This window comes from Notolepis coatsorum, assembly GCF_963971535.1.
Source record: "Notolepis coatsorum genome assembly, chromosome: 13".
In the NCBI taxonomy this organism is placed as follows: domain Eukaryota; kingdom Metazoa; phylum Chordata; class Actinopteri; order Aulopiformes; family Paralepididae; genus Notolepis; species Notolepis coatsorum.
The window spans coordinates 115,956,070-115,983,248 of record NC_140177.1 but is presented as its reverse complement, the minus strand read 5'-3'; the positions used below and the strand labels follow the sequence as shown (position 1 = coordinate 115,983,248).

Below are 27,179 nucleotides of genomic sequence, written 5' to 3'. Positions count from 1 at the left end.
GGGTAAAAAAGCACAGCAATACTATATACTGTAGTGTGGAAGTCGTGGTCCCTGTAAACACAGGAACAGACGGGCAACAAGCAGGTGCTCCAGGGAGCAAGATCCCACCCCCCTTCCCCCAGCCAATCAGAGTCTCTGTCATTATCGCACCTCAGAGCCCCCCGAAACAACCAACCGATCCGTAAAGAAAGAAAGAACCTGGTCGGCTTCAGTCTAGCTGCCAGGGACCCAACAGGGACCGTCATTTAGACGCGATTCAAGCTCAACTCGTCTCAAAAGAAAAGGCAATTGTAATTCTAGGAAAAGTGCAATAAAATGTAAGCAGAGATGTACTTTCACAACTATGACTACAAATTACGCTCTCATCCGACCCCCACACACAGTGGTGGGATAAACACCACTCATTTCAACTTTAACCCCCCCCCCCCCCAACCCCTCAGATACCAGTTTCCTCTCTGTGCGTTCAGTAGAAAGCTATCTGGCTGCTCGTTAGCCTAGCTTAGCACAAATAATTGAAGCGGACATGGCCGGTTAGCCTAGGCATTGTCCAACTAACACCTCTCCAGAAGGCTAAGCTAGGCTAACGTGTAGCCAGATAGCTTTCTACTGAACGCACAGAGAGGAAAACTGGTATCTATCTTCTTGTCTCTCTCTGGAGAAGACGGTAAGTTAATTTCCCAAACATTTTGGCGGGTTCCTTTAAAAGATGCCCCTGAAACGCAACACAAGACGTCAACTGCAGTCATGGCCAAGTAAATTAAATTAGGATGCTTCAGCATGACATGAAGTTTAGGAATGGTGGGGTGGGGGGCTGATTTGAGGCGTGGATCAGATGCAGTTTTCGTTTATTGCTTTTCGCAGGCTTTGGCGCTCGCGACGGTCACACTCTTTTGATTGGCGTGACTGACCGAGCGGCTGGAAGACAGGTGTCTGCGCGGTGAGGGGCTTATCACTGCATGCAGCTTCACTCAGGACCAGCGTGAGAGACGGCACGAAGGGAGCGAGGCCAGCGTTACCCGTGGCTTCTGTCAAATGAAAGGCCTTCATGCTCAGTGATAAGACTAGTGTCTGATGCTAACCAGAGCAAAAACGTATATATATTTCTTTTATACAACAAATGCATGGTGAGCATAGTAATGGCTTTTTAGATGTGGCCAGGACCGTGGAAACAGAGTTATGTCACATGCACACACAAACCTCTATGGTATACTGATGAAGTAAAAAAAACTTGTATACTTTTCCATACTGAAAGAATATTTTTTTATATTGTGTTTTTCTACCCATATTTCTACCCATATGTAGGCTTACTCTTCTGAGAGTATACTTACAATGTAATCTTTTGGTACTTATGAGTTTTCATGTAATAATTCAAAGCATTAATATTCTGTACACTATTTTGGTAAGCAACAGTAACTAAATATACATAAAAGGTATCTATGTATTTAAGTACATCTTGAGTAAAGCTTTCAACACACTAAGCAGGGCTGTACGCTAAGCTTTTTCACTAGGGGCACACTTGCCCCTAAATGAGAAATTTAGGGCACAGAATATTTTTTAGGGGCACATTTTTTAATAACAATTTTACCATTATAGTGCAAAAAAATATGTTCCTCCTGCCTCATTACTGTGGTCCGTTTATTTAACATTTAAGTGCGTTTGTTTTCAGGTTTGTATCTTTTATAATGAACCAACTGAGAAAGTGTGTAAATCACTAATAGAACAAAAACAACAAACTGTGTGTGTGTGTGCGCGTGCTTGTAGTGCTCCTTGAATGAGATCATCACAACACACACACCAGTGCATTAATCAGGAGGACAAGAAACTCTGCATACCTTTGTTTCACAATGAAAAGTGCTTTATAAATAAAATGAATTATTATTATTGTAAATAACCCCATGAAAGGTTTATTATTTTTATGGGTAATTACCCGCTTCATATTTGTGATGTTACTGGTTTCAGGGTGTGCCTAAAGTGATCAATGTGTTGGGCCGTTTATAGAGATCTATGCCAATTAATGTTTATGTATATCCGGGACTTTTTTTTATAAGAATTGAGAGGCCTACTACGGTATTTGTATATGTGACCTTTATTTTGAAAACCGTGTTGCGACGCAACCTTGTTTAAGTTTGCGCTTTTGACAGTGAAATGTTCAGTTCAACTTAGCTCAAAGGAAAGACTCTAATCAAAAAGGTTTAATGGACCTGTATGAGGCCATAGCTCTTACGGTGGGACTTTATAGAAGAGGAATGTAATACTATGCAAAACGAGAAATAAACAGTGATTTTACCAGCAGTAAGTTGCAAGCCACTTTCATACGGGGAACCGTGACAATTATTAGTATTATCTTATTTGCATATTGTCTCATTATTAGATAGATAGGTTGATACTTTATTGATCCCCGGAAGGAAATTTAAGTAGACAGTATTTAGGTATTGAAAAACGTCCTAATACAGTGGGCGACTCACCTAATGCATGGCTGAACTGAATGTTAGAAGTGTGTCCCCGTCAATCATCACTGCCAGATCCGACTTAATTTCACCGGCTATGGTCTCTTATCATCTCTCCACATCGGACGTGGTTGTCATAAGATGGACTGATATCCGCTCCGTTCTTCTTGCAGAAGAGCAAAATTAGCGGCTTAAACTTATTGAAATGAAGTTCTTCTTTGGCTTTGCAACATTCAGTTTCGATTAGATGGTTCGCTAGGAATTATGGGATTTGGTGTTGGATGTATGGACTCTACGCAGACATGGTATTTAATCGCACGATAGACTACAACTACCAAGTATATAGCGTGGCCCAGATTCACTTCACACGCAAATCTTTTTTTTCACACAGGCTATCGCAGTAAGTTCATTCATTGCAGACAGATTTTTTCATAGCACCGCGACATTATGTCGCACTGTACAGCCCTGGTTGTAGGCTAATGTTTTACTATTTTTTTTATCCAATTTGTATGGATTAATTTAGGAGTGAAATGCAAATGAAGGGTTGAAATCACTACTCGCAAGGTTGCCCCCAAATATTATTTTCCACTTGCACGGGCCAAATTAAGGGGCAATTTGCGATAATCTCGTCGCAGTGTACAGCCCTGCTAAATCGCCTACAACGTCAGTGGTTTAAATTGAACACAACTTTTAGTATACTTAATGAATACATACAAAGTATACTAATGTATACAAAGTATACTTTCAGAAAATGTACTCAAAGGTAGAATCTGTAATGTTATCAAACAGCAACCTCTAGGTAAAAGAGCCCCACTAGGTATTGCACTTTGTTTACATGTTTTGTTTTGGTCAGATTTTTGGGTCGGAGTTACTGTATACAACTTATTATACTGTGTATTTCTCCAGACCGCTCTTGGCAGAGCCTGAGGTGTGGCCAGCGATAGCAACCTCTCCCCCTATCCCCACTGAACTCCAACCCACACATCATACATGTAAACAGTGGGGCTCTTTTGCCTAGAGGTCATTGTTTGGTGGTATTACAGTTTCTTCCTTTTAAGTTTTTGTTTTTTGTTTTTGTGTGTTTTGTATAAATATACTCTTTAAAACCTACACAGAGTCTGCTCTGGATTAACCTTTCTCCCTCGAGGGATTGGGGACATGTGTCAAACCCTCAAGACATCGCTTTGACCTCTGACCCTAGTCTGAGCTGCACCAGAGTAGATACTGGCCTTGTTGACTTTTGTACTGGAGATAAATCTCCCGTCTCTTGCATTTATCACACCTTTGAATTGAATCCAAATTGGAAAATCCTATCATCTTGGCTCGTTGCCCTGCTCCAGAAGATGTGTGCCATAATGTTGAATTATGAAAGAACCCCCAAATCCAACCCAATAAACGGCCTGTAAATGAAAACCCTTTTATGGATCTTGGAGAATATACTACGGCTATTCAATTTGGCTTCACAAATTTTTCTCCATTGAAGGCTAAAACACTATAGCAGCTCACTGGAGCTGTAGCAGCTATATATTCTACATGCTAGAATGATTTTTTTTCATTATTCCTTAATATTGGAAAAATAAATGCTTTTTCTCAGGCCGTGGTGTGTTATTGAATAAGTGGCACAGATGTGGCTCAACATTAAATTACAGTTGGGTAAAATGGCAGACATTCAGAATGGCGGGGCATTCATGGAGCTGCCATCATTTTAATATTTTTTTCTTCAACAGTTCCACAGAATAGAATAGAATAGATCTTTATTGTCATTGTTACAGTTGTTACAACGAAATAAAAAAATGCAACCCTAGGTGCTAGTAAAATAAGAATAAAAACAGTCCTAAACACAGTGTTAAATATAAAAACAGGGTGGGGCGTAAATAACATTAATAAAACAGGGGGGTATAGAATATAAAATATATATAATTGCACTATCTCTTAATGTTGTGTGTGCGTGTGCGTGGGGGGGGGGGGGGGGGGTGCAAGGAGACTGTTGTTTTAAAATTTAGCTGAGTTTAGTGCACATATGGCCCTGGGATAAAAACTAAACTTCAGTCTGTTAGACGCTGAAACGCCTGCCAGAGCGCAGCCGCACGAGGTGCTTGTTGCCCGGGTGGTGTGGGTCCTTCAGTATTTTTACTGCTTTTTTGAGGCAGCGGGAGTTGTATAGTCCCTCCAGTGAGGGGAGGGGGCAGCCGATGATCTTCTGGGCCGAGTTGACGACCCTCTGGAGCGCCTTCCTCACTGCGGCTGTGCAGCTGAGGAACCACACATTTATGCAGTAGGTGAAGATGCTTTCCACGGAGCAGCGGTAAAAAGACACAAGCAGGTCTTGTCTGAGGTGGTAGTTTCTTAGTACTCTCAGGAAGTAGAGTCTCTGCTGTGCCTTTTTTACTATCGCCGTGGTGTTGATTCTCCAGGTCAGGTCATCCTCCAGGTGGACACCCAGGAACTTGATGACCGAGACTCTCTCCACACATCCCCCGTCGATATACAGGGGCTGTATGTCAGTCTTCTTCCTCCTGTAGTCCACGATCATCTCCTGGGTCTTTAGCTTGTTCAGCTGTAGGTTGTTATCCTTGCACAGGGCTGACAGCTGCTCTATTTCATCGCGATACGCGGTCTCGTCACCTTTTGTGATGCAGCCCACCACGGTGGTGTCGTCAGCGAACTTGATGATGGTGTTGCTGGGGTGGACTGCGGTGAAGTCGTGGGTGTAAATGGAGTAAAAGAGGGGACTCAGCACGCAGCCCTGGGGGGATCCGGTGCTGATGGCTGTGGAGGTGTGGGGGCCTATTTTGACCCTCTGGGGGCGGTCAGAGAGGAAGTCCTTAGACCACCGGCAGAGGGGATGGTTTAGTCCAAGGTCCATGAGTTTGGGCACTAGTCTGCCAGGCAGGATGGTGTTAAATGCAGAACTAAAGTCCACGAAGAGCAGCCGTGCGTAGCCCCCCGCTCTCTCCAGATGGGACAGGGTAGAGTGGAGAGTCGTGGCGATGGTGTCCTCCGTGGACCTGTTGGCTCTGTAGGCGAACTGGTGGGGGTCTAGTCCGGGAGGGAGGCTAGAGATGATGTGGGGCTTGAGTGTCTTTTCAAAGACCTTCATGGGTAGGGAGGTGAGTGCGACTGGACGGTAGTCGTTCAGGCAACTAATGGAGTTCTTTTTTGGGACCGGGATAATTATGGAGGTTTTCAGGCAGGGTGGGACGATGGCCTGGGACAGGGACTGGTTGAAGATCTTAGTGAAGACCCCTGTCAGCTGGTCAGCGCAGTCTTTCAGCACCCGTCCCACGACACCGTCCGGCCCCGCCGCTTTCCTAGGGTTCACTCCCTTCAGTGTGCGTCTCACCTCGTGCTCCGTGAGGATGATGCTGCTGAGGGCTGGTGAGTGTGGTGAGGCTGCTTCTGTTGGCACCGCCTCTGGGGTGGCGTTGATGTGCAGTGTGGATGTTTTATTCGGCCTCGCCTCGAATCGTGCGAAGAAGGTGTTCAGCTCCTCTACCAGCTGAGGGTCACCCTCGTTGGCTGAGGAGTGGCTGGGTTTGTAGTTGGTCATCTGTTGGACCCCCTGCCATACCTGTCTGGTGTTGTTGCTCTGGAAGCAGTCCTCGATCTTCCCCTTGTAGTCGGTCTTGGACCTCTTGATACCTCGCTTCAGGTTGGCTCTGGCAGTGCTGTATAGCTCCTTATCACCAGACCTGAAGGCAGTGTCCCTCTCTCTGAGCAGATGCTGCACCTCTCCTGTCATCCACGGCTTCGTATTGGGATAGACCCGGCATTGCAGAGCGTCGTCCAGTCAGAGGCAGCCTGCTGTGATGTGGATGCCTTCCAGCCATTACCGTCCTAACCAACCAGTGGAGGTTTCTCAATGACAACACGTGAAATTCAAATTCACTCATAATTCATAATTATTATTAATTTACATATATATATATAATTATATATTTTTTTTATATTATTATTATAATTTTTATTAGAAATGTTTTGTAAATTTTTTTTTTCTTCAAAAAATTGCCAAAAGTGACAGCTCTGAGCTCTCTGGTCAGAACTGCAGTCAGTCATGGCTAGCTGTCAATCACTCAAGTGAAACTTTCACTGCACGGGTTGATCTTTTTATTCTATTATCCAATCAAAATAGGCTATTTGAGTCATCTAAGCCCTGCCCGTGCAGATTTGCCTCACGCCACCAACGAACGCGGGTTGAATGATTGACAACCTTCAAATCCAATCAGAGATTGGCCCCAGCAAACCTACGGAACTGCAGCTGACTGTTTTGACTGTGTGCAATGTCCGCCTTGAAAGAGGCTGACGAGCTGAAGAGATTAATTTGCCTAATATAATTCATATTTTAAGATTCAATTGTTGAACTTCATCAACTTATTGTGCACTGCATCGTTTGATGATATATTTTGGCAACTTGGTCCATATATGGGCTTATGAGAGTGCGTGATGCGAGGGATTCCCCTCTGCAGTCTGCAAGCATCCAGTTTACGGAGGAGACTTACGACGGAGACCAGCGCTGCTCGAGCATGCAATTATGACTTTTGAAGAGAAAAGGATTATTATTGCAAGAGGCTTTGATCGGAGGATGAACTTCATGTACAAATAAGGTAGGAAGTGTGCATATTTTGTATTTGTGTATTGCATTGTAAATAGCTGGTGCGATTGTGTTTATTATGTGTGTGTGTGTGTAATTAATTGGCCCACTGTGGCCTTGTGTGTGTAATGCAGGACCTCTTTAGGGGGTCTTTATTCAGCATGCAACGAACTGGACATGCAATTGGAGCGGCACACACACACACCGGGATACACACACGCATGCATTGTCTTTCCTCAGTCGCCGATGCAGTTGGAGCCTGTGTTGATTATGAATTAATTGGCTGTGGGTCCGATGTGGCCTGGCCTCTGTGTGTGCGTGTGTGTGTGTGTGTGCATGCGCGTGTGTGTCGTTCATTTCCTATAGTGCTGAGTGATGTGAATGTAATGTCCTAACCCAACCCCCTCCAATGTACAGTAAATTACCTGACCCAAGAATACACAAGACCCTCTTCTACCAAGTATGGTTTCGTCGATATACAGTTTCCCCCACCCCGCCTACCCATATAATTTCCTATAATTTCCTTTGTTGTGAGGGACCAGATTGGGAGACAGTAAGATATTGGTGAAAGAAAAATTGCATGTAGATATGTGTTTGAAACAGTGAGGGTGAGAAATGGTCTGATCTGGCTGTAAACAAATAGTTTTTGATTTGCCTTCTTGACTAAGCTATTGATGTGATGTTTGTAAGTGAGGTGTGTGTCAAGAGTTACTCCTAGGTATTTTACTAGTGCCTGTTGTCTTTAACTGTAGTGTCTGTCTGCTGTCTTCATAACCACACTGTGTGTCTGTACTTCTTTATTAATTTTTTTTTAATCTCTCCCGTCCTCCCCAATATTTTTTACTCGCAGCCACCACTGACACACACATTGGGGGATGTTTTAAAAATATAATTTAATATATAATATAATAATTTGTGCTTCACCAAAAAAATTTGGTCAGCAGCCGCCACTGTAACCAACTAATGTTACGTTAGCGTATGCACCTGTCACATGCTTACCTGATCCAAGATGGTGGAATCAACAAATACAAATGTAAAGAAGATGTTCTATCTTTAATAGATACTAGGGGTGTAAAGGTACCTTTAGGTTCAGTATGGCTGTGTACCGAACTAATACAAGGGTACGTTAACCACTAACGAATGCAGGTGTAGAACTTTTTTGGATGGAAGCGGACAGTGCCAGGTATTACAGCCTAGGCATTGTCCAACTAACACCTCTCCCGAAGGCTAACCGGCCCTGTCCACTTCCATTCATTGTGCTAAGCTAGGCTAACATGCAGCCAGATAGCTTTCTACTGAACGCACAGAGAGGAAACTGGTTTCTATCTTCTAGTCTCTCTCTGGAGAAAACGATAAGCTAATGCAAAATGTTGGCATGTTCCTTTAACAGTGTGAAGTCCGTCTTACCCGGACATCTGCCGAGGTGCTTGACGTCTATCTGCTCCTGCTTCATACAGGACGCCTCGCGCACCAGACAGGGGTTGTTGTAGGAGCTGCCGTCGGTGGCGCACACCGGGTTCTCGTTGTGACCACTGCAGTCGATGTTACATATACACCTGAGAAGAAGAAGGGGACATTCAAACCTTTATTTATTATCCAAAAAGAACAATTGAGGTCACTCTCATTTTCAATGTCGTCGAGACTTACAGACATTTCAATGCATACATTTTTTACAATATAATAACTCTCTGTAGCCTACCATTTGCCCACACATAACTCTGAAAGACAGCCTTTTCCTTTTCTGCCCCATCTACGTGAAACTTATTGCAAAAGGAACTGAGGCTCCCGAACCTAATTCCCATTGGGGATTTTAAGCTTCTTATATTCCCTCGCAATATTGAGAGGGCATCCATGGGGGCCTGTTCTTGTTCTTGGTCTTAATTAAATGTATCTAGATTTTTTGTTGAGTTACTTGTCTTGTATTTGTCTGGAACTTGTTTTATGTATTTACAAGAGCGACTTGATCCACCAAACAAACGCAACAAAAAAATTTAGTTTATTATTATTTGTTGTAGGGGTGTAAAGGTACACGTATCCATACCGAACCGTACCGAACCGCTTGAGTATGGCAGTGTACCGAACGAATACAATGGAATGTTAACCACTAACGACCGCCCACCGGGGGCTGTTTTTTTCACAATCTAATATAATAATTTAAATTTTTTTTATTTAACAAGTCGCTTATTAATTTTAATATAGAATATACGTTGACAGCCCTACAAGTACTGTGCTGTCCTCCCGATGATGTTTTTAATCAAAGGTAGACGGCCAGCCAAACTCTTCAATAAACAACACGAATCAAACGTAGCTTCCTGCTCCTTGTTTAATGCAGTTCTTGTTGCTAGTATAGGAGTAAAACTGAAACAGAATGAAGTGCATAGTGTTAATATTAGTGCACATAAAATGAATGAATATACAGTAAGTTCACTAAATGATTATATGTAGACATGTTGTACTAAACATTCCAAGTATTATGAACATCTACTGTATCGGCCATTAGCATGTATCATAGGTAATAAAATACTTTACTTATAAATAAATAAATTACTTAAGATAAGAACAGCATGTTGTTCATGGTGAGGGAACTCTCTTCTAAGCAGCTGCATGGTCCACTTCCTGTTTATCTGGGATACCACTTCCTGTTTGACCATGCTACCTGTATATACCACGTTCTACCAACAGGTAGAACTTCAGTCCTCTTTAGATAAAAGAACGATTTCTGAAACGGGTCTCAGGAATGTCTTTGAACTTCCTTGAGCTGTGGTCTTTACTTCGACCTTACGCACCTTTCCGTCCTGGCTTGGGAAGGTGGAAGTGGAAGGTGGAAATTACCAGTGCCACAGGCCACTCGTTCCTTGCAGCTTGGCTGTCTTTCAACGGCACAACGTCGCCTTCCTGTAAGTTGCGGTGATCTTCGACCCACTTGCGACGACTCTGCAGTGTCCGGAGGTACTCGCGTCTCCAGCGGGTCCAGAATGTGCTGGCAAGGGCTTGCACCTGTCTCCATTGGCTTCGATGGAGGTCCTTGTCTGAGAAATCTCCAGGTTTCCTGTCGAAGGTTCGACACAGTGAAGTAGGGCGATTGAGTGCCTGCTTGCGGTTGTTTGGGAGTCGTCTTCGTGGCATCTTGAAGGGTAGTGGGGGAACCCAGCTGTTCCTCTCATCCCTGTACGTCTCTGATAATATAATAACCATAATATTTAAAGTGACTGTATCTTCTATGGATAAGGCAAGCCTGTTGTCGTTAGCAGTCGTTTGGCACACACTGCGACCCAGGTTATCCTCTGTAACTCTCTCCGAGTTGGATTTGTGTCACTGATCAGGCCGTTCTGTTGCTCCCCGCCGTGCCGCGTTCTCTCTTTCAGGTCTGTGAAGTTGGAAGGGTGTCCTGAAGCAGGGGAGGGGGAGTGTCCTGAGACAGCAGGGGCGTGTCCGGGGACGGCAGGGGAGTGTCCGGAGACAGCAGGGGAGTGTCCGGAGACGGCAGGGGAGTGTCCGGAGACGGCAGGGGAGTGTCCGGAGACAGCAGGGGAGTGTCCGGAGACGGCAGGGGAGTGTCCGGAGACGGCAGGGGAGTGTCCGGAGACAGCAGGGGAGTGTCCGGAGACGGCAGGGGAGTGTCCGGAGACGGCAGGGGAGTGTCCGGAGACGGCAGGGGAGTGTCCGGAGACAGCAGGGGAGTGTCCGGAGACGGCAGGGGAGTGTCCGGAGACGGCAGGGGAGTGTCCGGAGACGGCAGGGGAGTGTCCGGAGACGGCAGGGGAGTGTCCGGAGACGGCAGGGGTGTGTCCGGAGACGGCAGGGGAGTGTCCGGAGACAGCAGGGGCGTGTCCGGAGACGGCAGGGGCGTGTCCTGAGATGGCAGGGGCGTGTCCTGAGACAGCAGGGGCGTGTCCTGAGACAGCAGGGGTGTGTCCTGAGACAGCAGGGCCGTGTCCTGAGACAGCAGGGCCGTGTCCTGAGACAGCGGGGGCGTGTCCTGAGACGGCAGGGGCGTGTCCTGAGACGGCAGGGGCGTGTCCTGAGATGGCAGGGGCGTGTCCTGAGACAGCAGGGGCGTGTCCTGAGACAGCAGGGGTGTGTCCTGAGACAGCAGGGCCGTGTCCTGAGACAGCGGGGGCGTGTCCTGAGACGGCAGGGGCGTGTCCTGAGATGGCAGGGGCGTGTCCTGAGACAGCAGGGGCGTGTCCTGAGACGGCAGGGGGATACCACTTCCTGTTTGACCATGCTACCTGTATATACCACGTTCGACCAACAGGTGGTGCTAAAGCAAATCAAACCCATATACACTGCCTGGGAGGCAGAACAAGTACAATTAGTTACTGCACACTACATCACCCCTGAGTGGAACATGGAAAGCCAAACTTTCCCCCACTGTACCGAAAACCCGTACCGAACCGTGACTTCAAAATCAAAATCAAATCAAATCAAATTTATTTGTAAGGCCCGACAACACACGTTAATGTCCCCATGGGCCGGACACGTCTTCTTTAAACAAGTCAAGAAGAAACATAACAATAAGTCAAAAACAAAACAAGAACACCATAAGGTCCAACAAATTTAAAATAAATGAATGAATGCAACACTCCCAGACATACCCCACGCGAAGGTAAGGAAAAACTCACTAAACCCTAACAATAGGAAAAAATGCACCACAGGCAATGTGGAGGAGAGAAACCTTAGAAGGGCCATTCAAGGGGGGATCTCCCTTCTTAGATGTCGGTGATAGTAGTGTTGCAGACGGACAGTTGGTCACGTACCGAACCGTGGTTTTTGTGTACCGTTACACCCCTAATTTGTTGTGTTTGTTTGGTGGATCAGGTCGCTCTTGTAAATGAGACTGTGTCTCAATGAGATTTTTACTGTATAAATAAAGCTTTGAAATGAAATGATTCTGAATAACAACTATCTATATAGCACCCTACACACATGGACCGCAGCCCAAAGTGCCCCACAGCAAGTAGCACAAAATGAACATAGGTAAGGCATACAATCAGCATACAGTCGACAGAATAAAAACAATGTATAAAATGCAGACATAAGAATAGGTATAAAAGACAATAAAAGTAGTGCAACGTAGAATGTGCAGACATAAGAATAGGCATGAAACAAGTACAAAAAGTACAGTGTTGCTCAAAGGCATGTGAACCCCTCCTGGAACAGCCAGTCCCCCCAAACACTCCACACATCAATCCCCACCACCAAATCCACTCCAAAAAAAAATAATGAAAGTTATTTCTATAATATTATACAGCTCAGTTTCAATTTGTGAATATGAAAAAGTGATGACGTCATCAAGAGACACTTCCTGGAGCTGCTCCATAGGTCGTCGTGATGTCTCTGCTCACGTAAGAGAATCTGGCTCCACCCGTCTCCCTATGGGGGTTATATTGTTACATGATCACCCGACGCTTTGTCTGTGGTTCACACGGGCTCCTGGCCTGTAATGTTATGTTATCCACAAGGCAGGGGGAATTTTGAAGTGCGAAGCTGCAATAAAACAAGACTAGGTCAAAAACCTTGTATGAGCTGCACCCCGACTCTGGAACACCCTCCTCCCTCAGACCATCGGAGACTCTCCCTCACTCTCCACCTTCAAATCCAGACTCAAAACCTACCCTGTTCTCATTCATTCAAGCATTCAACCTTCCCTACCCATAACCACCCTCCTTCAACTTACCACCTCCCTTTCCCCTTGCCTACCATCTCTGTCTCCTGCCACACCGCCCCCCCCCCCCCCCCCCCCCCCCCCTCCCTCCCCTCGGTTTCCCTTACTTACTTCCCTGATTGTCTCCCCTACTGGCTTCTGTATTTGTTGTGTTACTCGTGGTTTTATGTTCTTGTGTATTCATACTGTTCCCTGTTTCCCTGTGGTTCTATGTTTCTCTATTCTTTGTTTTGCCTATTGTCAGCGACTTTGGGTCTTTTAAAAGCGCTATACAAATCAAATGAATTATTATTATTATCATTCTATGGCTGGTATGGTCCATGTCTGGTAAATGTCCAAAATTGTGGCCAATTCCACTTCCATGTTTACCAGTGACGTCATTGGTCAATCACCTGATCCAGCTGCTCGATCAGCTGATCCAGCCGCTCAATCACCTGATCCAGCTGCTCAATCACCTGATCCAGCCGCTCGATCCAGCCGATCAATCACCTGATCCAGCTGCTCAATCGTGTAACTTCATCACTCAGTGACAGACATTCATAGTGAGCAGCTGCTACCATAGATATATATAACTAGATGGTGCAAGGCGGAGTCTCCAGCGTAGTTCACCGGCGGCCATCTTGTCACAGGCAGCACGCCCACTGATAACATGAATGTTATGCTAAATTGAATGCAACATTTTAAACCAATTTACAAACGGTTTGGTTTATTACAAATTAACGTGGCTTGGACATGTTGAAATAATTTCCATATGAAAGTCCATTATAAGTATGCAGTATGATAACTACATCTCTAACGTTTATTGGTTATTTCAATAGTAGCCTACATGCACCATCGACATTCATGTAGGCGTGCTGCCTGTGGCAAGATGGCCACCATGTGGCAACGTCGATCTCCATTTGCCAGCAGCACAGGTGAATCATCTAGCCTTTATATATGTCTATGGCTGCTACAGCTGTGAGTGAGTTGGTGACGTTGCCTCATAGAGCTGCTTCGCATCTAAACACTAGGATACATTATAGCCCATTTACTTATGATCAGGGATTGATATATATATATATATATATATATTTCTTTTTCACTTTTTCTGTATTTTTGCTCCCATCCCAATTTAGTCGTTATGCCAATTCCCTTCCTGGTCGTTGCGTGCATTGTCCCACTGTCGGCCTAGGGAGGGTGTAGAACTACCACATGCCTCCTCCGATACATGTGGAGTCAGCCAGTCGCTTCTTTTCACCTGACAGCGAGGACTCTCACTGGGGGAATGTAACGCGTGTGGAGGTTCACGCTATTTCCCCCCGATCCCCTCCCTGCTGAACAGGCGCCCCGACCGACCAGTAGGAACCGCAGTTTACAACGACCAGGACACATACCCCACCGGCTTCCCACCCGCTAACTCTGCCAATTGTGTTAGTAGGGACGACTGACCAAGCCGGAGGTACCGCTGACAGCTGGATTCGATCCCAGAGTCTATGCGGTGGTAGGCGAGTGCATTCTCCACTGCTCTACCTAGCCGCCCAGGGATTGATATTTTTAATGGTCGGACCTTTCCGTTTTGGTAAATCATGTCTGAGATTTAATTAACTATGATCATAGAGCAATTAGGCTATTGTAGGCAACTACTGGCTGTCGATAGGATCTATAGCCATTTTACCATCTGAGAGGATAATTATTGTTGGCAGCTTTAATCAGGAGGCATATCAGCGCATCAGGTTCACATCTAAAAGTGCCTCTGTAGCACCTATTGATGGTGATTAATGGACCAGTTCTATTGATGGTGAATAATAAACCAGTTCTATTGATGGTGAATAATAAACCAGTTCTATTGATGGTGAATAATAAACCAGTTCTATTGATGGTGAATAATAAACCAGTTCTATTGATGGTGATTAATGGACCAGTTCTATTGATGGTGAATAATGGACCAGTTCTATTGATGGTGAATAATGGACCAGTTCTATTGATGGTGAATAATGGACCAATAATAGGGTGACCAAACGTCCTGATTTGTGCGGGACAGTCCTGCATTTCAGCCCTCTGTCCCGCATGCCGCAAGAGAAGAATATTGTCCCGGAAAAAAATCAAATAAAAAATTTATTTTATTAATATTATTAATAATTATTGTTTTTGTCCTCTCACTAATCCCCAAAACATGCACTAATGCACGCACCGCAAGTACTACATATGTAACGTTATGTAACATAGCCTATAGTCTAACCAGCACAAGCGCATTATATATACCTGGCGCGAGCTGTTTATTTCCGGTCGCTCAAGTTGCGCTGCAATAAACAGCTTGCGCCAGGTACTGTCTATATATGCAAGCTGTTATTGGCTATTGGTTATTGGTTATTGGGGGATGACGTGACTGTATGCGAGGTCTACCCCATACCCTGCATCTGGCAGTGGCACTGACAAGTCCAAAAGCTTGTCTGTTATTGGCACAACCAATTTAAAATTAGAAACGGTAAAGGATCATGAAATATCAAACGGCCACATACATACTCTAGCTACCAAGCGGGCGAAGACTGGTTTGTTAGAGGAGAGTGTTGCGGTCAGATCCCTGGTCTCAATGAAATCAGCTCAGATGGACAAGTTGAAGCTGCTGTACTGAGATGGCACCGCAACGACCGGCTGCCTGTCTGTGCGCTCCGTCGAGACTGTGCTTACTTTTGTAAATTTTTATAGTTTTAAGAGTTTTATTTGCACCAACTGTTGGTGCATTATATGTGTATGACCGTCAGTCACTCATTGACATTGGATTAAGGAAAACTTACCGACTGGATTGCTCTCTGGATCGGATTGCTGAACAACAACAGTGGCCAGCGGATATCCTTTATTGCGGCCGAAGCAAGGAAAAGGCGCGACGGCGAGGTAGAAGAGCCGGCGTCCGAAACAGATTGAGATCCAAGCGACACAGAACCACATTGCCCAGCATATTGTTGGCCAATGTATGTGCAATCAATAGGAAACAAACTGGACGACATCAGAGCACGGATCCAATTCCAGAGAGACATTCGGGACTGCAACGTCCTCTGTTTCACAGAGACTTGGCTGTCTCCTGATGTCCCAAACCATGCAATAGAACCGGCAGATCACTTCTTCGTTCTCCGTAAGGACCGAACGGCAGAAGAATCACTAAAGACGAGAGGAGGCGGCATTGCTTTCATGGTAAACAAGGAGTGGTGCGATATAGGCAACGCAAAGGAATTGTCTAACCACTGCTCCCCAGACCTGGAGTATATCACCATCAAATGCCGACCCTTCTTTCTCCCGAGGGAGTTAACGTCCATCATCATGATCGGAGTATACATTCCACCACAAGCGAACACTGGGGCCGCACTTTCAAAGCTACACGACGAGGTAAACAAACAACAGATAGCTAACGTTGACGCTGCCATTTTGGTTCTGGGCGATTTCAACAGCGCGCGTCTTAAAAAGGTGTTGCCGAATTTCTATCAGCATGTGACCTGTCCCACCAGAGGCGAGAACATATTAGACCATGTATACTCGCAATTTAAGAATGGGTACAAGTCACAGGCTCTTAGTCCATTCGGTAAGTCCGATCACGCCGCCATCTTTCTTTTGCCAAAATATAAACAAAGTCTCAAGCGAACGCCGCGAGAGGTTAAGCATTGGACTGTGACGTCAGAGGAGACACTCCAGGCTGCACTTGAATGCACAGACTGGAATGTATTCCGTGATAACACAGCCAATATTAACGAATACACTGAAACGGTGCTTGACTTTGTCTGTACTCTGGTAGAAGAAACAATCCCCTCTATCACAATTAGAATCTACCCAAATCAAAAGCCCTGGGTAGATAAATCCGTCCGTGAGGCTCTGAAAGTGCGCACCTCAGCCTACAACACCGGGCTTGTGACAGGCAACATGGATGAACACAAGACGGCAAGATACAACGTCAGGAGAGCAGTAATGGAGGCAAAACGGCGTTATAGGGATAAAGTTGAACTTCAGTTTGAACAGGCTGACTCTAGAGGTATGTGGCAGGGCCTCAGAACAATGACAGATTACAAAGGCACCTCCCTCAAACTGAACAGTGACATCTCCCTAGCAAATGATCTCAATACCTTCTATGCGAGGTTTGAGGCTGTGAATAACAACACCAGCCTACAAGCCACGGCAATGGGGGGGGGTCTGCTGATGGAGACTCAGTGTTCAGGGTAACAGAGCATGAGGTGAGGCGGACCTTTAAAAACGTGAATATCAGGAAGGCAGCAGGACTGGACGGCATCCCCGGCCGCGTCCTAAAAGTCTGTGCCGACCAACTGGCCCCGGTATTCACTGACATCTTTAACCTGTCCTTAGAACAGGCTGTCATCCCCACCTGTCTGAAGAAGTCCACCATCATCCCTGTACCCAAAAAATCTACGCCTGCTTGCCTCAACGACTACCGCCCTGTAGCTCTCACCTCCATAGCCATGAAGTGCTTTGAGAAGCTAGTGAAGGGCTACATCTGTTCCTCCCTCCTTATCAACCTGGACCCCCTGCAATTTGCATACCGCCCTAACAGGTCCACGGAGGACGCCATAGCCCATGTGCTGCACACGGCAGCATCACACCTGGACAAGAGGCAGGGGAACTAGGTGAGAATGCTGATCATCGACTACAGCTCAGCATTCAATACCATAGTCCCCTCCAAACTCATAGCCAAGCTCAGGGACCTGGGCTTGAACTATGACCTCTGCCAGTGGGTCTTGGACTTCCTGACGGGCAGACCCCAGGTGATAAGAGCAGGCAACTGCACCTCCTCATCCATCACGCTCAACATAGGGGCCCCCCAGGGCTGTGTTCTGAGCCCCCTCCTCTACTCCCTGTACACACATGACTGCGTGGCACAGCGGAACAACAACACAATCATAAAATTTGCTGATGACACAGTAGTGGTGGGCCTGATCTCTGCCAACGACGAGAGGGCCTACCTGGAAGAGGTAGAGAATCTGTCACAGTGGTGTCAGGAGAACTGCCTCTCCCTGAACGTCAGCAAAGCAAAAGAGATGATTGTGGACTTCAGGAGGTCGGGGGTCAAGGACTACAGCCCCCTCAGCATCGACGGGGCACCGGTCGAGAGAGTGAACAGTTTCAAGTACCTCGGAGCCCACATATCCGAGGACTTGACATGGACCACACACATTGACAGTGTTGTGAAGAAGGCACGACAACGCCTCTACTTCCTCAGGCGCCTAAGGAAGTTCCAAGTCAGTCAGAAGATCCTTAAGAACTTCTACTAATGTACAATAGAGAGCATCCTGACTGGCAACATCACCTCCTGGTTTGGGAATAGCAGACTACAAAGAGTGACACGTTCAGCCGAACGCACAATTGGAGGGGGGCTTCCCACCCTCCAGAACATTTACAACAAGCGGTGCAGGGGTAAGGCTAAGAGAATCATCAAGGACTCCAGCCATCCGAACAACTGCCTCTTTGAACTGCTGCGGTCAGGCAAGCGATACCGGAGTCTTAAGGCAAGCACAGAAAGACTCAGAAGAAGCTTCTATCCCCAGGCCATCAGACTGCTCAACGAAGAATAAACACTATGCAACAACCAACAAATGCACACAGCACACACACACTCACTTTAAACAAACAACACACGGCAGCACCCACTCTCCACACTTTAGATCACCTAAACACACTTTATATTTATTGGTAAAGGATTTGCACTACAACTCGTACACCTTACTGTAAATTGTACCTAAATTGTACCTCATCCCATTTCTGCTTTGCACTATATAGTATTGTATATTAGTACATTGCATAGTATATTGTATATTGTATGGTAACTCAGTTACTTCTATTCTGCATCGAACATTGTACATATAATAATAATAATAATAATAATAATGACTTGGATTTATATAGCGCTCTTCATGGCACCCAGAGCGCTTCAGAGTCCATTATTCGTTCATACACAGTCATACCGGTGGTGGTAAGCTACAATTGCAGCCAGAGCTGCCCTGTGGTCTATACTGAACACTGTGACCTCTATTTTTACTTCTATTTTACATGCTATACTATTTTATTTCATACTTATCTTGTCTAGCACAGTCTCTGGAGCGTAACAGTAAGAAGAATTTTGTATAAAAGTATTCTGTACTTCTGTATGACAACTATTAAAGAAACTTGAAACTTGCTGTTCCCGCAACGTTCACGTAATCGGGAAGAAAGGAAGACCCTTCACCGACTATTTGTGGATGTGCGAGTAAGTATTAGACAAACTAACATGTATTATGTAACGTGTATTATTAAACTAAAATTACGTGTTTGTTAGCTAGCCACATTCATTTAACATTAAGAAGCATACGGGCTCCAGACTAACACAGACACAGCCCCGTCGCAAATATTCAGCACCATGGACAGCTGCCCCAGATCTCTCTCTCTCTCTCTCACACACACACACACACTGAATAGAGGAGTAGACATCAAAGCAAATATTGGTAACACTTTATATCACAGTGCTCTACAATTTAATTAATTAAGTTTGTACTTGTCTGGGCGGGTGGGATGTTCGGGTGGGGACAGATGTTATTGGATTAGATGTTATTTTATCACACACCACACTACTGACACTTTGGATTAGATATTATTTTAGCACACACCACACTACTGACATTTTGGATTAGATGTTATTTTGGATGTTTCTGTTCAAATAAAATCATATGTCCAAACAAATGCTTGCAGTTACATTGTCCAATGACTTATATTTATTACTTTTTGGGTGGGGGCGCGAGTGCTGGGATTTTTGGCTGGTGAAAATGCTGAGTGGCTAGTGACTTTGGAAAACCACTAGCCACAGTGGCTAGTGAGCCAAAAAGTTAATGTCAACCCTGAATACATGTATGCACTTCAGTATCACATTACAAGAGAGATCACAGGGTTCATGTATCTTAACTGTAACTGAGGGGTTACAAAACCCTGACTGTATTAAAGATTGTGATAGATTAAACCACTGCTAGTTATGTACTTTAATTACTGGCCAGACAGTACATCAAATATAGATGGTGAACACCCACAAGAACACGGCATTGACACAGAAATACTATTGGAGGGTAATTTATTATTATTAGGCAACGTTAGGTTACAGAATGAGAATTAGGGTCGCGCTTGTATGGCGAAGAATATACGTAAAGTCAGTCAAGAGCATAAGTCACTAAGAATAGCAGGAATCCTACGATGGGTCTAAGCTGACGCCACCTGTTGTATAGTAGCAATTATATAGGGCAACACTGGTACCAACTGGAGACAATGGGTTCCCTCCGGGGTGTAAGGCCTGGAGGGTAGAGGAATGTTCGGGTACTCCGTCTGATTCAATGGGGAATAAAGAGACTCCAGGTACAGGAGTCGGTGCTTGTAAACTCCCTTGATCAGCAGCAAAAGCAATAGTTGTAATCCAAAATGCTCGACAGCATTGATGACAGCTAGCCAGCCCCGTCCACGAGGCAGGCCCGAGTTGTAATCCTCACGAGGTTGAATCCCAAACGATAGTGGAAATCAACGATGCTCTTCTCCGGTAGTCACGTCCCAAATCAATATAATCCAACCAGGAATGGTTCTGCAATCGCCGGCGCCGATTCTCCTGTGTACATGTCCAACGGTTCTCCGCCTAGGACTCCTCGGGTGTGGGCGACGTATTTAGGCCACACAGCCTGGTTAAGTGCACTAGCTAAAGACACGACGAACCGATGGGTAATGCTACACACGGAAGAACTGTGGCCGCACGATATACAATAAATGATCGACTATTTACTTCACATTAGATTAAGTCGAACTCAACGTTACTTCATTAAACTCTGACACTTTAACATTCTATTCGCACGCGGTTCTCAATGCTCTATTTAGACGCAAGGTTGCTCACTTCACTGCACGTTGACTCGTGGTGAAGGTGGGTAAGGGTACTGCTGTTTACACCTGCGCCAATATATATACTTAAGTGAATATCTAGTCCCAACCTCAGTCCTTGTCTCGTATTACTACGCTGACTCTGGGCATGTTCTGACATGCCTGCAGTTGTCTTTGAACTTGCCGTTGGGGGCTTGCGCGCTGGCGCCTGGGGGCGCTGTCCAATAGGAGAGCGAATATTACTCTGGTCTGAACGCAGGTAAAGGGATATTCCGTGTATATATATAAATAATATACAAAGTATATCAAACGATACATATATATATATATTCAGTTTAATCTGGCCCTTCACAACAACCGCCTCCTAATTAGTCCGCACCTAATTAGTTAAAGGAAGACAGATTAATAGTCCAGTCAACTGCTCAATGTCTGTTGTGGGGAGTAGGGCAATCTACAAAGTCGGTGGGTCATGGTCGTCATCAGGGGAGTCAGGGAGCCTTGGCAACTCTATCAGCCTCGCCACGGGTCGGGTGTAGGTCCGCCCCTGGACAATAACTTCTGCCGCTCTGACCTTTCCGTCGGCACCAGTGATCACTTTGCTTACGCGGCCGGCCGGCCACATAGCTCGGGGTAGTGACTGGTCTATGATCATAACGACTGTGCCCACTTGTAAGTTGTCTCTATCTTTTACCCATTTCTGGCGGGTTTGGAGAGACGGTAGGTAGTGGAGGAGGAAACTGTTCCAAAACTTGTCAGCCAATACTTGACTGTACCTCCACATTCTTCGGCCGTTCGCTTCTTCGGGTCTGTACACCGCCTGTGGAAGCGCGGGGTCCAGCCGCCCCATCAAGAGAGTGTTGGGGGTGACTGGGTCGACATCTGCTATATCACTTGAGACGTACTCGAGGGCGTTGTGCTCGCCGCTTGCGACGGTCTAGACGAGTCCGCTGGAAGCGACGTACTGCTTCTCTTCCATTCAGTATACAATAGCGACGTCGGATCTCAGCGAAGACTCTCTCTGCCCCAGCGTGGTGCACATCCTCGTCGTATTTCTTTATGATGAGCTCAGTGACCTTGTGTCGGCTGTTGAGGACTATAGGAAACTTGACGTTATCCGTTAAGTCCGGGGCCCGTCTCAGACGACCACCCACCCTGATGAGGCCATGGGTGTCGCGCTCGGGGGCCAAGTGGAGCAGTCTGCTGTCTGACGGGATTGGCTTTGTTCCCTGCAGGCAGTCTAGCTCGTCGGGGAACGAGTCTCTTTGGGCTCGCTGTAGCAGAAGGAGTTCTGCCTCTTCGTAGTTAGCTGCGTTAATGTCGGTAGTGGGGGGAACCTCAGGGTGGTGCCACAGGAATGTCTTTAGCTGCGCACTCTCAAAGGTGAGGCAGTCGTCTATGTTAGGGTCAGTGGGGACTGGGGTGTGCGTCAACCCACAGAACATAGATTTCTTGATCTCTGCCTCCTCTTGACTAGCCTCCCGAGGGGTGGGGGTAGGCCACTCTTCCTCCGGGAGTTTGAAGAACTCAGGACCGTCACTGTAGATATTGTGACGTGTGAGGTCATCTAGGGACATCCCCCGTGTGATGACATCGGCTGGGTTCTGTTTCGTGTCCACGTACCTCCAGCACGCTGATCCTACTAGGTCTTGGATCTCTGTGATTCTGACTCCCACGAAGACCTTGTATCTACAAGAATCGGACTGGATCCATGTGAGTACGGTCATGGAGTCTGACCACAAGATTGTTCTTTGCACCGGGATGGTGAGTTCACGTTGGATTAACGTGGCGAGTTGCGCGCCTACCAGAGCTGCGCAGAGCTCTAGACGCGGGATCGATTGTTGCTTGCGGGGGGCTATCCTTGAGCGAGCCAGGATGAAGGCTGTGTGTATTTCTCCTCCCTCCTCTCGAGCCCGCAAGTAAGCCACCGAACCGTAGGCCACTTCTGAGGCGTCGCTGAAGACGTGCAGGTCCATCTGGCACGTCTCCAGCCGCACTGTGGGTGGGAAGTAGCTTCGGCGTATGTTCACATTTTGGAGCGAGTTGAGTTCTCTCTCCCACTCTCTCCAGGTGGAAGCTAGGTGGTCGGGTATGGGATCGTCCCAGCCCTGTTCCTTGTCCCACAGCTCTCGTACAATCATTTTCGCCCGGGTGGTGTAAGGTAGGATACACCCCAGTGGGTCGTATTGCCTTGCGAGTGTTCTGTATACGCTCCGTCTGGTGGTCGGTAGAGGGGTCGACCTTCCCTGCTCCGTGGTCAAGGGTGTGTATTTGTAATGGAGCGAGTCTGTTTTGAAGCGCCAGACTAGGCCCAATGTCATTTCCTGTGCTTCACCTGGGATGGTCGCCATCCAGGTCTCGCTGCTTGCTGCCTTTGTCTCTGGGGAGAGGCTGCAAAGTACTTGAGGGTCACTGCTGGCCCACTGCCGGAGATCAAAGCCGCCTTTGATCAGTGAGGCGCGGAGCTTGAGTAGGAGGGCTTCGGCTTCTTCTGGCGTCGAGACGCTTTGCAGACAGTTGTCCACGTAGAAACTCCTCTCTACACTTTGTCTGACCTCCTCGTCAGCTTCAGGGTCTTCTGTCACATGTTTTTGCAGTGAGAACGTAGCACAGCATGGGCTGCATATGGTTCCGAAGGGGAGGACCTCCCATTGGTAGATGGATGGTTGCTCATCTTTGATCCTCTCTCTCCATAGGAACCGCAGCAAGGGCTTGTCCTCCTCCACTAGTCTCACCTGCAGGAACATCCCTTTGATGTCGCCGCTGATGGCCACCTTGTCTTGGCGGAAACGTAGTAGTACGCCGAGGAGAGAGGGGCCGAGTGTTGGGCCGGGCAAGAGTTCTTTATTCAGATTCTGTAGTCCGATCTGGTAGCTGCAGTTGAATACAATGCGATCCTTGCCGTTGTGGTGGACCTTGTGGTGGGGCACGTACCAAGATTCGATCGTCTGGTCGGCCTCTTGAATGTCAATTTTCTTTGTGTCCCGCTGTGATCAGCTTGTCGATCTCAGCGCGGTACACAGTGGCTTGAGTGGGGTCTTTGGCTAGACGCCGCTCGGTGTTCAGTAGATATCGCTCTGTCGCTTCTTTTGAGGCGCGGAGGGTGGGCATACCCTCTCGCCTCAAGAGTGGAGTTGCGTATCTCATCACTCCATTGACCTCGACTCTCTTTGTCCTCTGCTCGAGGAGGGTTATGGCATAAGTGTCTTCCTTTGAGCGAACAAGTTTCTTTTCATTCTAAAAGGGCATCGCGTCTAATGTCCATAGCCTCTCGACGTGCTGTAAGAGGGTGGTGTCTTCTTCGTTTATCCTCGAGTGGAGACAGCGAGTGGCTGTCGGTCGGTTGGGAGACCCGGAGAGGGGGCCTTGTAGTGTCCAACCCAGGCGGGTCTCGACCGCTGCTGGACATCCTCTGGGCCCGATGTGGACCCGGTCCGTTGGGACGATGAGGTGTGCGTGGTCGGATCCTATGAGCAGGGTCGGGGTGGCGTCGTCGATGAGCGGTATAGGTAGTTGACGTAGGTGCACGTATTTTTCCATCAGCTTTGGGATGGGGTAGGTGTACTGTGACAGGCCTATGTCGTGGCTGGTGAAGGCGTTAGTGATGCTATACTGCTTCTCGGGCTGCCCGACCGCTGCTATCGTGAAGGAGACATTTTCACCCTTTATGGTCTTCAGGTCTCTTCTAATGGTACGGATTGTCATTGTTTCTTCGCTCCCCCGCAGACCCAGCCGGGCTGCGGCGGATGCGAGGAGGAGAGTCTTTTCTGACCCATCGTCTAGGACATGACCTTGTCCTCGTAGCTTAATATCACTCGGACCACCTTCAAGAGCACTCGGGAGCTCCCGCTCTTCGCAGGGTCTATGTACATGACGTTCACTCTCGAGCTGCTTGGGGGTACGGGTTTCTTCTTGTTGCTGTCGTGTAGGACCTCCAAGTGGGCGCCGTCGCACTTGCTGCATCTTTTCTTTAAGCGGCACTCAGCTGCCATATGGCTGCGCGCGCAGCGGAAGCAGCGGCGGTTGGCTTTGATCCACTGACTCACCTCGTCAGCGGTCAGCTTCTTGAAAGTGTCACATTGAGACAGCCAATGTTCCTTTTCACAGTACTGGCATACAATCTTCCACTTCCCCTTGGTCTGGGGGGTGCTGTGGTTCTTGTGCTGCGGCACTGACTCGGCCTGGTGCATAACGGTCACTGACCGGCGGTTATCGTTGGACCTCCGAGGTCCATCTCTTGGGCTAGATCCACTCCACACGAATGTGTCCAGTCGTAGGCTACTAACTTCCCTTGCGAGGAAAGCGGCCAGGTCTAGGAGGGATGGCTCGGGGCCGTCGGGATCACGGCGGTCTCTCTGCCGCCGAAGACGCTCTTGGCGGGCTGGAGGGAGCTTCTCCAGTATTCGCTCCACATTAGAATTTGCATACAGTTCATATCTCCCCTTCTCCTTTTGGGACCCCAGCATCCCTACTAGGGATTGTACCTTGATAGAGAGGTCATCCAGTGCTCTATTGTCTTTGGCTGGGGGGAGGCGGTCGATATCCCGTATTTCTTGGATCACGTAATCCCATATGCGTCCATAACGCTGGTCGAGGGCCACTAGAGCCGCGGAGTATGGGGTGCTTGAGTTGGAATATGCCAGCGCTATGTTATGCGCTCTGGGCACCTTGAGATGCTTGAGGAGGATGGCATATTTGTACGACTCGTCGGGGACGTCGGACATCATAGTCTCCAAACACATGCGTAATTCCGTGTACTGTGCTCTGTCCTCGCGCGTAAAGTCTGGGAACGTCGGTGTGCCAAGGTACGATGCCATGGATGGCTGGTACATTGGTGAGCGTAGGGGAAGAGGCCTCCTGGGCGAGTCTCCCCGTACGTGTGGTCGTGGGTTAGTACTTGGTGGGTACCAGAGGCCGGGTCCCCAGGTGCTGTTCCTCGGTGCTGACTGTACGTCAAACTCACCCGTGAGTTGGGTCGGGGGTTTGTAGTGCAGTGACTCGGGGCTGAAGTCGGGGCTGTACTGGGCCTCCTGGTCCAGAGTACGTTGCTGCTGGTGGGCTTGACATTCCTCCTCTTCCTCTTCCTCTTCTAGGTCCTGGAGTCTTCTAGTCAGTCTCTCGGCGACATAGGCCGGTTCTTCCCGTTGGCTGGGTCTCGTATGGACCGGTCGGGGAAGGGGCTCGGAGACGTAGACAGGTTCCTTCTGTTGGCCGGGTCCCGGGTCGCTTTGTCGGGTAGGGGAAGGTGCCCTAGACCCTTGTCGTGATGATCTCCGGGAGCTCCGTGCGGAGAGAGGGGGTGTCGCCCTGGCGATCAATTGTTCTATCATCTGCGCCTGCAGCCGGTCGCGCTCTGCTTCGCGCTGGGCATTGGCGCGGTCTCGTTCGATGTTCTCTTCCGTCTGAAGGCGCCTCTCCTCCAGTCTTATGCGGTCGTCCTCACTCCTTTGTTGCGCCTGGAGGCGCTCTCGTTCGGTTGCAGAGTGTTCGCGCTCACTAAGGGCTTGCGCTTGGAGTTGCGCGTGAAGGCGCTCAAGTTCCGCTGCAGAGTGTTCGCGCTCGCTTAATTGTTGCGCCTGGAGGCGCTCTCGTTCCACTGCAGAGTGTTCGCGCTCGCTTACTTGTTGCGCCTGGACGCGCTCTCGTTGTTCGCACTCGCTCATCTGTTGAGCCTGGAGGCGCTCTCGTTCCATGGCAGAGTGTTCGCGCTCACTTAATTGTTGCGCCCGGAGGCGCTCTCGTTCCACGGCAGAGTGTTCGCGCTCACTAAGGGCTTGCGCTTGGAGTTGCGCGTGGAGGCGCTCTCTTTCCGTGGCGGAGTGTTCGCGCTCACTAAGCGTCTTTGCTTGAAGCCGGTCGCGTTCACCCTGAAGTCGGTCTCTTTCGGTGGAGGCTGTCAGTGTGGCGATCAAGGCTTGCGCCAGTCTCTGGTCCGCCTCGCTGGGGGATGACACTGACGGAGGTGATCGGGTGCTGACAGGGCTTGTTGGAGATCTGTTCTCCTGGCACGCTCCGAGGTCTATCTCCTGGGCGCGGTTCTCTTCACTTGGTTGTGTGTCGGGTTCTATCCCTGGATCGCTTTCTTTATCCTGGAGCGCTCCGGGGTCTATCCCGGTGACGCTGTCTGGAGGTATAGTCATGTCATGTCCCACCTGGTCCCCCCCGTGAGCTGAGTCAGTTTCGTTTGAACCCACTGGGGTCTCTACTGGCAGGGTCGCCAAGTCGATAGGATTGGACATGCTTTGACTATCCGCTTTATCCGTATTTAACGTCTGTTTAGATAAGCTAGGGGGTAGAACGAAAGTGAATTCCTCCAGATATGGAGGTGGCTGACGTTTGCGCTGCGGGCGTTCTAGCTTAGGGGAGCCGCTTGGGGAGTGTTCACCGCTGGCCATGGTTAATATTAATATTATATTAAATATTACACTGATACCATCCGGCTCGAAGGACCAATTGTAACTGAGGGGTTACAAACCCCTGACTGTATTAAAGATTGTGATAGATTAAACCACTGCTAGTTATGTACTTTAATTACTGGCCAGACAGTACATCAAATATAGATGGTGAACACCCACAAGAACACGGCATTGACACAGAAATACTATTGGAGGGTAATTTA

The 27,179-nt window shown here is 47.7% G+C and overlaps 1 protein-coding gene across 1 annotated transcript in view; it reads right to left on the bottom strand.

Moving 5' to 3' along the window:
- Positions 1–27,179, bottom strand: part of tmeff1a (transmembrane protein with EGF-like and two follistatin-like domains 1a) — a gene marked incomplete at its 5' end in the record, with an annotated part of 162,134 nt that overhangs the window by 20,874 nt on the left and 114,081 nt on the right. The window contains one exon of the mRNA XM_084327778.1: positions 8,446–8,594. Within this exon, the coding sequence (XP_084183904.1) occupies positions 8,446–8,594 (149 nt within the window). The remainder of the gene's footprint in view (positions 1–8,445; positions 8,595–27,179) is intronic.